The sequence below is a fragment of the Ptychodera flava genome, chromosome 3 (genome assembly GCF_041260155.1).
Source record: "Ptychodera flava strain L36383 chromosome 3, AS_Pfla_20210202, whole genome shotgun sequence".
Taxonomy (NCBI): Eukaryota; Metazoa; Hemichordata; class Enteropneusta; family Ptychoderidae; genus Ptychodera; species Ptychodera flava.
In genome coordinates, this window is record NC_091930.1 from 44,324,020 (window position 1) to 44,341,643 (window position 17,624).

Genomic DNA, 17,624 nt, shown 5'->3' on the forward strand with positions numbered 1-17,624 from the left:
TCGCTTTCGGGAAAACAAGTACAACACATAACCAGTGCTTTGTTACCCCAATACTTCAGTCATACTTGAATGAGACTAACACCATATCGCCGCATGAAAGACTATGGTAATTGATATAATATCATTGCTAGACGAGCTATACACATTTTCCACGTTATCAAAAGATTCGTGCTCATCTACATATGATCTTTACAGCCACTAAACACATTTATTATAAGATTTCGATTACATGCATTCCTTGTAGAGATTATAAAAGTGTCAATTCTAAATCACAAAACTTAATGCGGTACTGTTTTGCTTGTCTTGATGTGTTAATTCCGATGTTTTAACTTTATATCCTATATATTACACCTTGGAAGGTATAACATAAGCAAGAAAGCGACCGTGTATGGGAGACAAGATACCATGTTAAACCTTATTTCATATCGTGATGCATACAAATAATCTTATTGTTATTTCATAACCATCCGTTGGATATGATCTATACCTAATATAAAATCCAGATTTGATTTACTCCGCTTGGGTCAAACGGCTTGTTACTTAATGTTCAGGAATACAGACGCCGTATACAGAAAAATATTCTTAACTTGTTACTTGTTGTGACTAAACAAAAACAAGACTTAGAGGCATATAACTTGAACTGCGTGAACCTCTTATCATCATTACTTGTTTACTGGTACCTTTCCAAGTTTATGCAATAATCTTCACGACATTGTGACGCCAAATTTATATGATTTTATGGCAAGAACATGATACGTGTAACACTTATCTTGTCACTCTGGTATGGTATAAACAGCAACAAAAACGAAGCACTATTTGTTTTACAGCGGTTGGTGGTGAACGTTCGCCCAGTGGAAGTACACATTCTGAAGAAATAGAGTCTGCCAGCAAGTCGGGTGAGCTGAATTTCCAATAACATGGATGTCTGCATGTTCGTTGACTTTGACTTCTAATCTGATGGCAAATGAAATAATATTATCACTTGATAAATATATAAATTATTCTGCAATACGTTACTGTCACAAATTATATTACGCGCATGCAACTTGTTTTTAATGTATTTTAACAACAATTGAAAGGAGGGATAAGAGGTGTTAGCAACTTCTCTTTGGGTATGTTTGTTATAACCTTTCTCGTGCTTTAGTTAGTTAAATCTTCTGTTATTAAGCTTTCAATATACTTTAGTCACTGTAATTGCTAAAAGCAACTTCTCTTTGGGTATGTTTTGATAATCTTTCTGTGTTTCAGCCAGTTAAAGCTACTGTTATTGAGCTTTTATTACACTTTAGTCATTGTCGTACCAACGAGCTTCAAATCAATTATACTTGCTTCTTATAAGTCAATTGTACAATTTCATGTCGTCTACACAGTGTGCCGTAGCAGTAACAGGGACTACGACTGACGATGGAACTAAAAAGGGTGAAGATGCATTGGTGGCAGGCAGACAAAGTAAGAAACATGGAGTTTGAATTCTCCTAATTTCATAAGGTTGGAAACAGGCATACCTTTCATTAAATTTGTGTTGATATCCTGATGAAGAATGAGCTTAAGAATTTATTTAAATATTTAAGCTTCGCATTTCGGGAAAACAAGTGCAGCCTATGACCAGTGCTTTGTTACTCCAATACTTCAGTTATACTTGAATGAGACCGATACCATATCGCTGCAAGCAACTCTATGGTAATTAAAACAAATTACGTTGCCTGACGAGTTATGCTAAATTTTTATGTCATCAAAAGATTTTCTTCTCGTGTGCATGTGATCTTTACAGCCAATAATACACATTTAACATGATATTTTGATTACACGCATTTCCCTGTAAAGATTATGAACTGGTAGATTCTAAAATCATAAAATAGATAGCGTTTTTCTACTGAGTAGGCGTTTAGTTTTTAACTCTTTTACACTGTATATAACATCTCAGACGGTATCAGATAAAACACGAAAATCATCATGTAAGGGATACAAGATAAGAAGTGAGCCGTTTTTGACATCATGATACATACGGATTATCTTAAGGTTCCTTCATAACCCTACATTCATATAATCTATACCACGTATACAACATTTTGATTTGTTTTCTCCGCTAAAGTCAAACCACTAGTTGCTTTTCTGTTCAAAAATACAGAGGTTGTATATAGAAATATATGATAGGAAAGGTATGTTCTTTCTGCAGATGTCTCCTCGATACACTGATTAACACACTTCTAATAGCCTTTTTGGCTCTGACCTCGGCAAGTTTTTACATACAACCCTTTTTCAATTTCGATTATATATATGACGAGATGCCCCCGATAATCCAGCTGTTTTTTCCGACTGATCATAAGTACTACAACGACACATCTCTTTTAATCAAAACAAAGGACATCAAAATGATATGACAATAAAATCTACCACACAGTGAGACGAAGTGATACAACCATTCACTCATTTTAACCGTACATATCCTATGATATTCTTACAGTATATGCAATTGTAACCATTTAAAACTCCAATAACACTAACCGAAAGTTTTGTGTTTAAAACAGTAGCTGGTGGTGAAAGTTCCCCCATAGTAAGCATTGATCCTGAACAGATGACGTATGCTAGCATAACAGGTAAATTAGACTTTTGTTTTACATGTTCTGTAGACCAGGGCCTTTCAGGTATACGAAATAATTGCATATTTTGTCCGCCTCTCTCTTGTAACTTCCATACTTCAAAATTCAGGTCGGAAATTTTGTCTCCGTAGCCTGTAGTATACGCAACAATACTTTCAAAAATAAGGAAGGCTCCATTTATTTAAGACAGTGCAGTAAGTTTGAAATGAAGTCAAGTTATGTTCCAAGTTTACTAACACGATAACGTCTTAGGGAACACTGGAAATTATAAAGGTTGAGACAAGATTGCTTTAATGCTCATGTTAACAATTATGTACTCTTCTACATACTGTCGGCCATGCTGTCCCAGCGGAACTTCGTGTAGCGAGTGGTATCCCAGAACCTGGTGGTACAATGTCTATGGTATCTCACAGTCTGTACAACACCAGCGCCGAGGGACTATCTGCAGAACACGAACAGACTAGACAGGTACTCAAAGATGATGACCCCGACATCGAAGTAAGCGATCCTGAGGAAGGGAGCATCAGGTACAACGTTAAATGTAAAACATCGAAAGCCCTGCAAGGTTTGTGGCAACGCTATCAAAGTGGTGAACTTCGTGAATCAGTGGAGGAGGCCTTGATAACACCAGATGTGTTAAGTAAAGTGCACGCTGTTTGTATCACGATGAGGGTTATCATCGATTACAGTGAATACGAAGAAGCTCTTCATAGATTGACATCAGGGGAAAACATATCAGGTGAATACTCCAACAAATATAGTGGACACGTTTTCCCCTCCAAGTTTTGCACTATTTTAACGCATCGATACCACCAAATTATTTTATACTGTGCCAAATTATCAAGTCATAGGTAAATAAGTATGTCATTTGTCATTTTATTTTATAATATTTTGATATTTACTGTCATTATTTTACATTCAGGCTGTAAACGAATGAATGGCGCGAACCTCATAGTCCGATCCTTAATGGACATGTTATATTGATTGATGATTTTTGAATGTAAAATAAAACTATGCTCGGCAGTACTCTGATACAGGCTGAACGCAAACTGCGAATAGGATGTACTCATGGCTCAAATCACTGGAGTTTGAAGTTAGGAATGACGGATCTTCTGAACTACTTATTCAGTTTGATATCAGGGTGTAAACGTCTTTAGGATGTCTCAAAGACTAGACAACATTTAATGTTACATATCGTATGGGGCATCAACGTCACAAAGCTTGTTGCATATCGTAAGCGTCCATTTTTGGATGTGAACAATATGACTATGTAACGTTCTAGACAGTAAATTAGTGAGATATTTGAAGGAGCATTATCTTGAACACCTATGTCGTTAAAGATTTTATATGCCATTATTTGAAACAAAAGTGCTATTTTAATATGATCTGAGCACACGGAATGAGAAAAAAGGCTTCAAAACTTACGTATGAACGTTGTTGAATGGTACATAAAAGTTCTTAAGTTTGCATGAAATCCACACCAAGTAACCCGTATATTCACACGTGGTCACTTATGGCGTTATCTGAATACAGTACAATCATTCAGTCAGGGCGTAATATATTTTTATCTCCAAACAAATGCAGGAAATGATATATCAACTGAACCAGATGTAGCCATCTGTGAAAATAAAGAAAAGGAATTGGAACAGGAACAAACCAAAGAGGATCTAGGCTTTAAAATCGAAAGTTTGAGCCCAAAGCTTGAAATCAGCGAAAACCAGGAGGAGCAGCTGGTTATGAAACAGGCGCAAAACGGAGAGGCCAAAATGGAAGATCTGAGGGCCAGGCTTGAAATCAGCGAAGCTCAGAATGTTCGGGTGATTATGGAACTTGACCAACAGAAGAAAGAACAGAAGAAAACCAAATTGGATATGGGCATCCAAATGGACAATCTGAGGGCAAGGATTGAGCAGCTTGGTATAGAGTCTGAGAAACGTGACAGAGAGTCCGACTACCTGAAGTCGATTTTGACATCTATAGAAGGTAATATATGGATATATTATTCTATGCATAGGAAACAAATTGTGGAAATACTATGTATTTTCACACATTCTATGTCTGTGTCGCCATTCTCGTATTGCTAGGTAATACTGAAATGGACCCGTCTGTTACATGTTAAAACGTGATATTTCCATCTCCTTGGAGCTAGACATACACGTTGGTATCTTAACATGTACCTTTATTCAGCTGACCACACATAAGTCATCTTACATTCCAAGATGTCATTTGTTTTAATATTTTATTTTATTTTCTCAATTGTTTGGCACTTATATAAAAGCACGTTTTATTGATTTTAAACAAAAAGATGCATTGAAAAATTATGTTTTAAGAGTGACACTTTTCAGTTTTTACGATCGAATGTATTTTCCTTGTCACCAACGCCGAGGTAAGGTCGCGGTCGACAGAAAATCATGACAGAACGATGAGTCTACAGTTAGCGATTTTTAATATGCAGACGGAGAAATACAATTCCGTCCGGAGACCACCGAAACTACATGTACCAGAAATTGTTTTACGTAACTCTGTACTTTTGAAACGACATTTCGTCCTAAGGAAATTATCCCACAAAGGTGAGAAATCCCGCCAATACTTAAAGGTGGACATGCCTTTTTCAGATAATCGTGTCACATACAAGACAAGAACATGTGAAATTTTGCGAATATATTGTAAACTCAACGCTTTTCGAACTTCATTGTCCTGTACTTTTTGCTGGCTTCACCAAAAGCTCAGGGCTTAAACGTGTTCGTAACCTCTGATGCAATTGTATTGATATTGTGTTCAAGTAATCTTTTTATAATTACGTAAATCTCTTCTAAGAAATATAGAATAACAATCATGTTAGAAAGGGTCAGCTCATTGTAGTTTGAATAAGCACTGTCTACGTTCCACTGGCAGCATAGCTCATTTGTTGCATCTTGCTATGTAGTGAGTATTACCTTATCAGCGTAAATCAAGTTAATATGTGCCCTACATACTTGCTTGTCATAATTCAAATGCCCCCAGATATTGATGACTCTATAATTTTCAATTTCATATAGCACGATATTTTAAAGTACATGTAATTTACGCCTCATAGTATTTATGCAACAGAGTATTTTTTCATTATGATGCTTCTAGCATATTTGCAAGCTTATTTGGCCATGATAGGTTTCCAATTGTGACAAAACTCTAGCGTAACCAATGAAGGTATTACATGTGTCAGCATTATTTGGTGGTGCAGAAGAACTAAATAATTATCTATTCATGTAACATTTGTAGCAACTTAACGGTCACATTAACAATGTTTGAAACTACATGCAAGTAAATACCATTTGAAACTCTTCCTAATTAATGATGGGGATTTGTTGGAGCGGTTCTGTCTGTAGCTAGGTGACTGGGTGCCGTACGCTGTGAGTCGAAGCCGATCAAAGATTTTCTGTATTTTTTCAGAATCAAACACAATTGGTGGTCCCGGGAAGGAAGACGGCCGATTTGACCATCCGAGCGGAATAGCAATTGATGAAAACGGTGACTTGATCATTGCTGACAAGAGCAATAGAAGGGTGCAAGTAATGGGTTGGAACAACGAATGCAAACGTAAGAATGTTTTTGACAAGTACAAAGGGTGGTTCAGACCACGTGACGTTGCTGTGTCTTCTGATGGTACCTACTTATCGACTGATCATGGGAAAATGCAAGTTGTGGCTTTTGATAAGAATAATGAGGTTATAACCTCATTTGGTGGAGACATAAACCCCTATGGCATTACGATGTCTAAGGATGGTTATGTACTCGTCAACGATCGTAGTAATGACAGTGTTAAAAAATACACTAAAGACGGCAAATTTTTGACAAGTTTTGGATCTCATGGTAAAGGAGAAGGCCAATTCGATTTCCCATGGTCAGTCGTCGTCAATAGTAAGAATGAAATATTAGTATCAGATCAAAACAACCATCGCGTACAATTACTCAATTCTGATGGAGAATATATTACGTCAGTAGGTTCGAAAGGGTCAGGGCCGGGTCAGTTAAAAGATCCCCACGGCATTGACGTTGACAAGGATGATAACATCTATGTCTGTGACTTTGGGAACAGGAGAATAGTTCAGTTTTCATCAGACGGAGAATTCCTTCAAAATATCGGTGAAGGAAGGGTTTACCCGAGGTATGTTGCCGTAAGAACAGATGTAAATCCGTTCAGAGTGGCTGTCAGTGATTGGCATCAGAATTGTGTCAAAGTATTTTATGTAATGAAGCAAATTTGAATTGAGGCTAAAGCAGCCAGGATAAGGAGAGGGGTTACCTTGAGTGTGTGAATCTTGAGATTTATCGCAATGTTGTGATATGGCAAAGCTGTTTTCTGTGTATTAAGTGTACAGGTATAAATTTTAACGAGATCTGCAAATATATCAATATAGCGAATTTAAGGCCTTCTTAATCGTTGTATTCACTGTAAAGACTCTTAGAGTTTCAGCCATGTGTTCCTGGGACGAATCACATGCTAACGATATGTTTTCGTCTTGCGATAGAAAAAAATCTATTAAGGAATTATTCCTGTTCAGCAGTATCATAATTGAAAATGGCTTTGAATTGAATTATTGTGCACACCTCCTTTGATTTAAATGAACGCTTAGCCCCATGGGAAAGTTAATATCCTTTGGAGATAGCTTTACTAGCAAAGTATCATGCAACTGTAGTTTAAAAAAATATTATGTTTTCTAATTGTTGTTGATGTTGAATTCCAAACCTTGAATTCGTTTCTTGTAACTTATCACGTAGTATATTTGAAACAGAAAACAGCTCTAGATCCGTCATGAGACATGTCAACAAGATTTTTGGATAACATGAGCTTGCGTCTGTTTTTAACAGAGGATTGTATTTTATGTGCCAACCATTCCGAATTTATGTAGTAATTTATATAATAACTATTTCGTAAATGTTTTTTCCCTCGACTGTAGCTTGCTGTAATTAATATTTAAATCAGAACTGACGAAAGGCATCGTTGGTGTTACCTGTACCTTTGGCTCTAAACACTGAATAAACAAATCAAATAAATATCTTGATATCGAAACTTATCGGCTTCATGTTTCCATGTTGAAATACCGGTGCTAATCAATTAATAAGTGTACACTTTTTCTCTTTCATACAATTTCCCATTCTTACCTTTCACCCCTGAAGTACTGAGTGGCAGTGTACGTTTAAGCGGCTCTCTTAACTCTATTCTTGAAAGCAAGTGCGTTACTTCACAAAAATATCACTTGATTTACAAACAAGATCGAATTCGATAAGAAAAAATAACTGCGCATTAAATGTTCTTATAAGCCTGCATCAAATGGTGAAGGCCTTATATACAAATATTACGCTCCACGATTCAACGTGTAAGACAAGCATGTTGTGTGCACAGTATAAACCATAAACTTCAGTATCACTTCATTGCTTGATTGGTATATACCATTAAAAGTAAAAGATTTTGTTGTCGGCTAAGATTATTTTAATATTTTATTTCACTTCACATCACAAAACGGAAATACTGAAGGTAATTTGAGCTTCGAAGGTGAAAACGTGAACTTTTGCGCAAACTGTTTTAAACGAAATGTTCAATTATTCCCCTTGATCAAACCAAGAATAAAAACTGGTACTAGATAACAAAGTTTGGTACGAGAGAATTAATAACCTAACATTTACCGAGATTTAAAAATGTGCAATCAAAGAGAAGAAAAATGCAAAAGCCAAAAGTAGTCTCCGTCTGAAGAAAAGTCTCATGATCGAGGGTGTCATTCTTTTCTGTTTACACATGGAGAACAACAACTAGATAACTTCAGCACGCAAAAAGTTCAATAATATTAATTAGTAGTGCATAGAAGTAAACTGAAGTCATGTTCTTGAAATAAAATTTTGATAACAATGTGTAAAAGAATATCACCCTGCAAAAATGTTAATGATCTAAAGTTATTCAGTCGAGGTTTGTCGTAATCCTTCCGTTTGAAAAAGGCAGTTAAAACATTTGCCACCCAGTGGTCGTTCTTTCAATGGCACACCCAGCGGCAGTCTGTCCCCTTCCCCAATTCTACTGCAGGCTGCGCTGCTCACTAATGAGAACAGTCACTTGAGAGGATCATGTGGAAAACTGTTCTCTTAGTAAGTGTCCGACTCCTTACTTCTATGATGGCATTAAACGGTGAAATTTTACGATTATCGTCTATGTTTTTTCTCAGATGTGACAGCTATGCCTCCTTTGCATACAGCAGTGACTAAAAATAATTGATTTTCAGTTTTTCATTCAATGTTGACATAGGATGCTTGATTCGGGAAGCCATGTAGGTAAACTTACTCCCATGGGTAAACGGAATATAAATTCGATTGGTAGCTTCAAGTTGGATATAATTCAATCCAATGCACTCGTATTATTTACCAATGACAGCCATGCTTACAATAGTCCATATCTGACCATATTCTCGTGAGCAGCTGTAGAAATTTGGCAGGGGACCAGACTTACCTAGCAGTTGCTGGTGTACATAGAGCATGCGCGCCAATGGCGCATATGAGTCACAGGGTCAAGTCACTCCATCATAATCACGCGACAGAACACATTGATACGATGCCGTCTGGTATTCACAGAGCATTTAACCTTTGCTAACCATACACAAAAATCGGATGTACTTGGAGAGAGAAGAATTTCCTGCATAAACATTACAAAAACTCAGCTCGCCGAGAACGATTGTGTTCAAACAGGTCACGCATTCAACAATTGTCGATATGTACTAAAGAGATATTTAACATTTGGTGACAACATACCAGTGCAGAGCGACGAGCGATGATCGAATTTCAAAAAATCTGATGATGTCGATATTGTTATTTAACGTCATCGATGAATTTCGTAATATCCCTTGTTATGAACAACGTCAATCTTCCGTAATTTAATCAAGGTGAAAACGACCGATTAGTGAGGACGACAATCATTTATGCAATTTACGATGGCGTACGACCCCGACGTTACCCATGACAAACAAGCAATAAACAATCATGGTAATACTGGACATATGTAAACCATTGTATTCTGTCTGCATCGCGGTAAACCTTCAACTGGACGACATCCTGGGCCTACGTTAAAGCGCAGTGGTCGTCGCGCTGCGCATCCTCCTGAGGGGGTCCCCCTCTGTTGTAAACAAATCCAAGAACGCCGCACATGTTACGGGTTGATTGTAATGTTTGCGATATTGCCGCTTGTTAAAATGGCGGCTGATCTGTCACAAGCATACCAACTATCTAGCTCTGCATGGCAGGGCTGTGTGTTAACATTCGAGTAACCAACTATCCAACTGTAACATGCAATAAAAGGTCAATTAATCTAAGTTAAATATCTGCTGAATATTGAACAATAATTGCACGCTGGATTGAGATCACATTTGCTCATGATTTTCTTGAATCAGTTGAATGGGGCTTGGCTACTGTTATCGCTCGAGCCATAGAGCTAGACGTACGCATGTATACGCCAACAGACTATCAACGACCGAGCTCTAGTTTTCGACATCGCTAGCAAGGACAAGAGCTTTCATTTCAAGAGGCCCGACAGGAGTACAAAGACAACAACCCAAACTACAGAAATCTACAGCTCGCAGAGCAATGCCCGCTGCAGCAAGAAGCATCTCTGCATCTGTTCCGTTCCGTGGTCTGTATGAACGTCCGTGTCAAACCGGGTATATGACGCGCTACACTCGGCTGTGGAGAATCCAACTCAACTACAAAGTTTACCCCGTTTGGGGGTGCAAACGAGAATTCCGAGTACAGGTATCAAGTCAAGCGAAGGACCTTTCATAGGTCTTCTTGTTATGTGGGGGTTATCTCACTTGAAAGAGGATTCAGACCTACCCGGCAATCAGGAGGTACAACAACGAAGTTTGCCCAGCACTGCACTGGTGGGCCTACACCAGCCAGCGGTTGGATCACTGCCATGACCGTGCACAGGACCGGGCACAGGATCTCTCGATACGTCTATGCACGGTGTAGCCGTGCAATTTTCCTGCCAAATGCCGCGAAAACCCGCTCGTTTTGTTTATTGTTTCCTGTCATTTTACTATTTTTACCACGTGATACTAGGAGAAGTAAGACATGGTGATCAACAGTTGGTTGTGGGCCAAGTCGTAGCGGGCCGGTACGTTGTGGGACCGGATTCTCTATATCTGTGTACGTCAACGCGGTGACCGTCTCCCAACAACATCTCACCTGTCCTGCTCTGGCTTGCCGATCATGGTCTTGAGTGTAATTTTTGTGTTAGGCATTGTGCTTGTTGCTGGTCTACATATATAGGCAATGTTGATCATTTTAGTTATGTATTTTCACTGTACTGTACATAGCATTGTGTACAACCAGCGTGATCGCGCGCGATCAAAGCTTTTTGTTCACCGTGTCTGCGTGCAGTAAACTCAGCGACATAATGTACTGAGTGTAGTGTCCCAATGTTCGTAGCTCTACACGAGTTTATAGATAGAAATACACCACTGAAGTTCGTTTCCGATCTTAATATTTTACTATTGCATGATGTTGAGTCTTACAAAGGCCTTAACAAAGTGGGGGACTGCTCCCATCTCACTCCTATTGAAGTTGAGAAGACTTATGTTTACAAAAATTTATGTTTATCAACAAAAAAATCACGCACGCGCAGCGCGACGACCACTGCGCTTTAATGTAATATAATGACCTATGCAAATACGATGACTAAAGCCTAGCCTCAATACAATGACTCAGTACATGTACCTACACATCATGGCAGAATGTGACACTGGCCTATAGACAAATAGATACGCCTGAGTCCTCTTCCATACTCTGTGCATGTACGTTTATCGTGGATTGTCATGAGTCATATTCCACTGGCTGTTTGTGTATGCAGCATTGTGGATAGTCCTGGGCCATATTCCGTAGTTTTGCATAATTGTAATGTGGATAGACTAGGATCATCTCCATAGCACCTATTTGTCGGATTTGATTTGTGGTTTGGCCGGGGTCACCTTCTGCCACGATGTATATACATTTCATGAAGTGAGTTGAGAATTATCTTAATGATAATCCCTCGATATTATGACAGAACCCCATGGCCGGTGAGTGCAAGCGCGCCGTACTAGCGGTATTTGCACGAGTGCTGCGGTGTATTCGGCGGCAGTCCGCGAGTGAAAGGACAGCCGAATACACCGCAGCACGAGTGCAAATACCGCTAGTACGGCGCGCTTGCACTCACCGGCCATGGGGTTCTGTTATTATTACATATGTTCTATCTTTTTATTTGCATCATTTATCGAGAGAATCGACGATTAGTCGTGCGTACTACTCGACTGTCTAAGCTTCAGGGCGAGCCTGCGGAGTTATATAACATTTACATCACTGTAATGAGGCATCGAATCAGCTTTCACTTTTCATTGGTCAATGCCGCCACACCCTCTATTTTGATTGGCTAAACTATTGTTTACTTGTTTATCAAGGATGACGTAAGAGGAACGTCGGAGGGCTCGAACTCTGCTTGCGATCGCTCACAGATACGTAGCAACAATGCCACAGATAGCCAAACGAAGAGAACTTTGAACATGGAACGCTTTTGATTTTTTCACACTAAATGATCGATACAAATAACAGTTCGAAGATTTTTACGGGAAATTTAAGAGTAAGATTACGGCAAACGTAACTTGTCAAACGATCAAATTTCATTTTCAGTGTTCATCGTGGCACACAAAAGCACAGAATAAACTGCATGCAAAAGTGACTTTCTATTATAAACAGGGAATGTCCGATGATACTGGCAAAAACGTCTCTGAAAATGTTAACTGTTTAATTGGCTCCGCTGCGCCCGCAGTTACGTGTGTTTCGATGTATGATGGCCGCCGTATATATAGCACGGCGGCCACCGCGTAGGCCTATCCATCTAGAAACGGACGTCGCCCGTTGTCAATGTTTTTGCTTCGTTGACAAATAATAAAAATCATCCTCACACTATAATAAGTACATGCAATTTTCTGTGCCGTAGTTTTTATCGGTAATCGGTTTTATGCTGTCAAGACAAACTTGGAATAAGGTTTACATGCATAATGATGTAAATGAAGCTTATAATAATTTTCTTTCAATTTTTATTGAATGTTGTAATAGACATGCTCCAATAGTATCACGGTCACTTAAATCGGTCTTAAAACGTAAACATGGATTACTAAATCAATAAGAAAGTCAATTAACAAAAAACACTCTTTATATGCTGAGGTTATTAAATCAGGTCATGAAATGAGCAAAGTCTCCAAGTATAAACGTTATAGAAATGTACTGACAACAGTTTTAAGGTGTGCAAAACGAGATTACTACGCTACCCTTTTAGGGAAAATCATGGAAATTCAAAAGCAACTTGGAATACCATCAATGAAGTGCTTGGCTCTCGTAACAGAAAGCCATGTACTTGTTTGCCTGACCAGCTCATTGTAAATGCAGATGAGGGTACTCCGTTAACTTACAATAACCCTCAAGATATTGTAGATGGTTTTAACAAGTTTTTTACGGGTATTGGTCCAAGCTTGGCGAGAGTAAAATTTGTAGCTCTAGTTCTTCATATGAGGAGTTTCTCTCACACCGCTCAAATCAGTCTTTTTTTCTATTTCCTACATGTGAAGCTGAAATTGTTAGTCAATTGAACAGGCTTGACATGAAAAAAGCTGTTGGTTATGACAATGTGTCTGCAAAACTGTTAGTCAACGCTGCAGAACACATTTCTGGACCTCTTTGTTATATTTTCAATCTATCTTTTACAAGTTGTCGATTCCAAATGCCCTAAAAGTAGCCCGAGTAGTTCCAATTTTTAAGAAAGGGTCAAGAGACATTCCTGGAAATTATCGACCTATCTCTGTGCTACCACTTCTTAGCAAAATCTTGGAGAGGATTGTAAATAATCGATTAGTTACGTTTTTAAATAAGTATAATCTCCTCTACAAACATCAGTATGGATTTCGAGAGAAACACAGTGCAAAACTGTCATTAATTAATTTACTGAACAATTGACGCAACAAATTGACAAGGGAAATACTACAATAGGAATTTTTCTAGACTTCGCCAAAGCGTTTGACACTATTGACCACTCTATTCTTTTATCAAAGCTCCATAATTATGGTGTCAGAGGAAACCCCAATCGTTGGTTTACTGATTATTTAAATCAGAGATTCCAATATGTTCAGCAGATGGTATTAGTTCTATGAAATTGCCAGTTACGTGTGGAGTGCCTCAGGGATCAATACTTGGACCGACCCTGTTTTTGATTTACATAAATGACCTACCTAATTCATCTGACTACTTTGATTTCCGACTGTTTGCAGATGATTCGAATCTTTTCCACACATACTCGAGTGATACGAAATGTATAGACCTTTCACTAGTAGAAAACCAGTTGAGAGATGTAATCTGTTGGTGTGATGCAAACAAGCTCACTATAAATATTAAGAAAACCACCTATGTATTTTTTCACCAGAAACGTAAATCGGTGTATTTACATGGTAATATCTGTGTTAAAAGTGTGCCTTTAATTCAGTCTAATCAAGCGTCATTTGTTGGTGTAAATATAGATGAGAACCTAACTTGGAAACAACATATTACTAGAGTCAACGCACTAATTAGAATGAAGGCAGGAATTCTTTTTAGAATAAGAAATTTTGTACCACAAAATGTATTAGTATTACTTTATAAATCATTTATACAACCATACATTACATATGGTTTAGAAGTATGGGGAAATACGTATTCATCCTATTTAAATTCCATTCTCATCACGCAGAAAATGTGTATGCGAACAATAACTTTTTCTGGATTAAGAACGCCGTCATTACCTTTATTTTTTAAATTACGCATCTTAGATGTTTATAAGCTTTACAAGTTGCTTGTTGGTAATTTTGTTTTTGATTTATATCATCAAAATGTACCACATCCCATGATAGACTATTTCCAAGTTGTGGATCATTGTTATGACACCCGTCAAAAAGTAGGGATGAATTTAACATTGCCGAAAATGTACACATGTAAAGGTCAATCGGCAATTTCGTACACGGGTGCTCAACTATGGAACTCATTGCCTAATGTAATTAAAGCTCATACTTCCAGGCATAGCTTTACAAAAGCACTGAGAGAGTATCTGTTACAGGAATACCTACAGTGAACTAGTTAAATCACAATAGTCGTCACATCATTGTGTATGAATTTTCAGGAATACCTCGCTCTGATATCAAATTTGTATCATATAAATATAAAATAATGTTTGTAGAACTCTTTGTATAACAGCGTACGTGTTGACCTGACTAATTTAAATTTTGTAAATGGGCCAGGCTCGACTAGCGAACAGCTATATTTTCTGGCTCCACATTACCACTGAAATGTAAATTTTGTATTTGCCTGTTATGACTTGTGAAGTGTACTACTACTACTTTTCACGGTAATAAACCAAGTTATTATTATTATTATTATTATTTTATTATAACTAGCATCGAACCAAAGTGAAATGAAATCTTGTAGACGACAATTTTTGTGTTTACAAACAAAAATAGTTCCGGGTCAAAATTGGTAAATACTCATTAACATAAAGAAATGGCATAATGTTTTTGGTATTGCACTGCAGTGCAAATACCGGTAGTACGCGCTCGCTTCGATGCAAGTAAACTGTGGTACATATGTAATAAAAATAAGTATTTAGCAACTATAAAGATAATATCAATCTTGGCACCATAACCTGTTGTCTTGGCGAATGTGATGCGAAAGAAGTCTGCGATTCGACACCATAGTTGCAGCAGAATATATGCTAAATTACTTAGAATCATTATATTCAACATGCTTTTGTTGGAAGAGGCATGTCCTCTTTGCTGGTGTAAAATCAACCGGAAGATATTGATTTACGAAGAACAAAATCAATCCTCACAAGGAGTGTGAAAACCTGCTGTAGCTGACCTACACGAATTATAATACCCAGGGTGATTGGATATGCACACCTCTCGTAAATAAATCAAGTAAAGGGTTGGTCTAACAGCGAAATGTAGATTAAACATAAAAACGGATCGTTCAAGGTAAATAAAAAATGCAAAGGAACAGATGGACTCAAAGGACTATCTTGAATTGTCGACTGAACCTCACTATAAAGTAATGGGCACCCAAAGTGTTTTTAGAAAATATAAAGAATGTGGCTACAATAACTGGCCTGGCATACACATTGGAAATAGATCTGATTAAATTTTTTAGCGTAAGGGCAATGTGAATATCTTATTTTAATTGATACGAATTTCTAAAGAGCGAACGTTTTTTCTTAGCCAATATTTCAGTTTTTCCCATCATGGACATATGTTGATACGGTCGATTAAACGACATAGCTCAATTGTTACAAACTTCACAATGTAAATTAATGATCACATTTTAATTGAAAATTCAAAATCATAATCGTAACACAATGTTCCGGCGTAATGAACTGAATATTTTTACAGGAACAAGGCCTGTTGTTTACTCTCATGTTGATGGATTTGTGTTGAAATTGCAAAATGCATACTATTAGGTATTGTCGAAAAAGTTCACAAGGCGAAAATAGTTTAAATGTTCAACTGTCTGCCTTTGTTCAAGGCAGTAAGCGTTGCTTGCTTTATGACAAAACGCCTTCAATGAATTATTTCTCGTCGTTTGCTCTTGACATATGTTGACGTATAAGCTTAAGAAACTTGCTGTAAGAAGACTTTCATGAATTCCTTCACGAAAGGATGATTAAGTAATAAACCACGCCCAGCGACGTAATACTACAAGATTGTGACAAGCTACAGCGAGTGCATATATGGTATAAACTGGTCCAACGACTAGTACCCGTTGCTGAGGTGGTATATTGTTATTATATGATAAAATTAAATTGACATTCTGGCGTGAAACATCAAAAAGGAATTGTCCTCTAGCTGCGAGCTCGTGACTGTTCCAACCGTCACTGCTAATTTTGAATATAGTAGGGTTATTTTTACTTCTCGATCAATCCGATCGTTGTATTGGCGCCATCATTATAGTGATATGATATGATACAGCACATACAATAATCACTGTTCAGAAGGATGGCAACTCTTCAAATTTGCCTGACAATCAGGATATTGCTGAACAAAAGACTCAATCCAAAGCCCTTTTCTCTTTCCGAAAGGTAATCAAAAAATCTGCCTAACGGCCCAACTTTCATTCAATTTGCCGATATCCCAATCATATTCTATTTTTACATTCGAAGCTTATATCACTTCAAATCCACGCATCCATCGGCCACTCGCAACTCTCAAGCAGAAACACAGAATGATGTTCGCTTGTGTCACAACAGGCACATATTCATGTATATAGTAACCCTGCGTAACGTGTTTTCCTTACCATTGCAAATGTGACGGTTCTTGGGAGTAACATGTCTGCATCGTGATTATTACTACCGGCATGGGTGGTTTTACCCATGAAGTAGTAACGGGATAGTTATCCAAGACCAAGTGCAAGTCCGAGGGAACTGGTTCGGTCTTTAAACAGGGCCATAGCCTGCGTATTCTGGGAGGGGAGTGAGGCAGCTGTCCCCTGAATTGTTAACACAGCCAAAATATAAATTTATGTAAGTTACGCCAAGCCAGCTGAGCTAGGATCTTCACCCCGGCAATTTGTTCAGGCTTTGGCCCTGGTTAATAATTAAATCAAGATATATGGTATGCAGTTACCCTTAACAGATCATGTTCAGTTCTTTCTTTTTAGCTGTCGACGTCAGCGGGACATCACAGTGAGTAGTGCGTAGAACTTCAAAGAGCCATTTTATATCTTCTGGAACGTGTGGCTTTTACCTACCGACGTATTTAAAAGAAGTACCTTCTTCTATTCTCACCTTCTCTTTCATATTATTTGAAAATAAAAAAGCTTAAATCATTACTTTCATTTTGTCGACATGCACAACGTCGTCTGTACAGGTTACCAACGGCAAGGCTACTTTGTGGAGCTTATATGTGACTCGAAACGTTAAACTATCTTTACCGATTGAAGTCCCTTCATAAATATCAACCA

General features: G+C 37.9%; 1 protein-coding gene across 1 annotated transcript; it reads left to right on the top strand.

Moving 5' to 3' along the window:
• The first annotated feature begins 1,355 nt into the window (after positions 1–1,355).
• Positions 1,356–6,844, top strand: LOC139129336 (uncharacterized). The gene is made up of 5 exons (XM_070694970.1): positions 1,356–1,449; positions 2,529–2,597; positions 2,950–3,339; positions 4,185–4,583; positions 6,030–6,844. Exons 1-5 carry the CDS (start codon positions 1,356–1,358, stop codon positions 6,842–6,844), a joined length of 1,767 nt encoding a protein of 588 aa, XP_070551071.1.
• The last annotated feature ends 10,780 nt before the right edge of the window (positions 6,845–17,624 follow it).

What these genes read in the sequence shown, in the direction of transcription:
- LOC139129336 (XM_070694970.1), top strand. Translation starts at nt 1,356, where the DNA reads ATGTCGTCTACACAGTGTGCCGTAGCAGTAACAGGGACTACGACTGAC. An exon ending in ATTGGTGGCAGGCAGACAAA is followed by an intron (nt 1,450 to 2,528) that starts GTAAGAAACATG and finishes TGTTTAAAACAG; the next exon opens with TAGCTGGTGGTGAAAGTTCC. An exon ending in ATCAGGGGAAAACATATCAG is followed by an intron (nt 3,340 to 4,184) that starts GTGAATACTCCA and finishes AAACAAATGCAG; the next exon opens with GAAATGATATATCAACTGAA.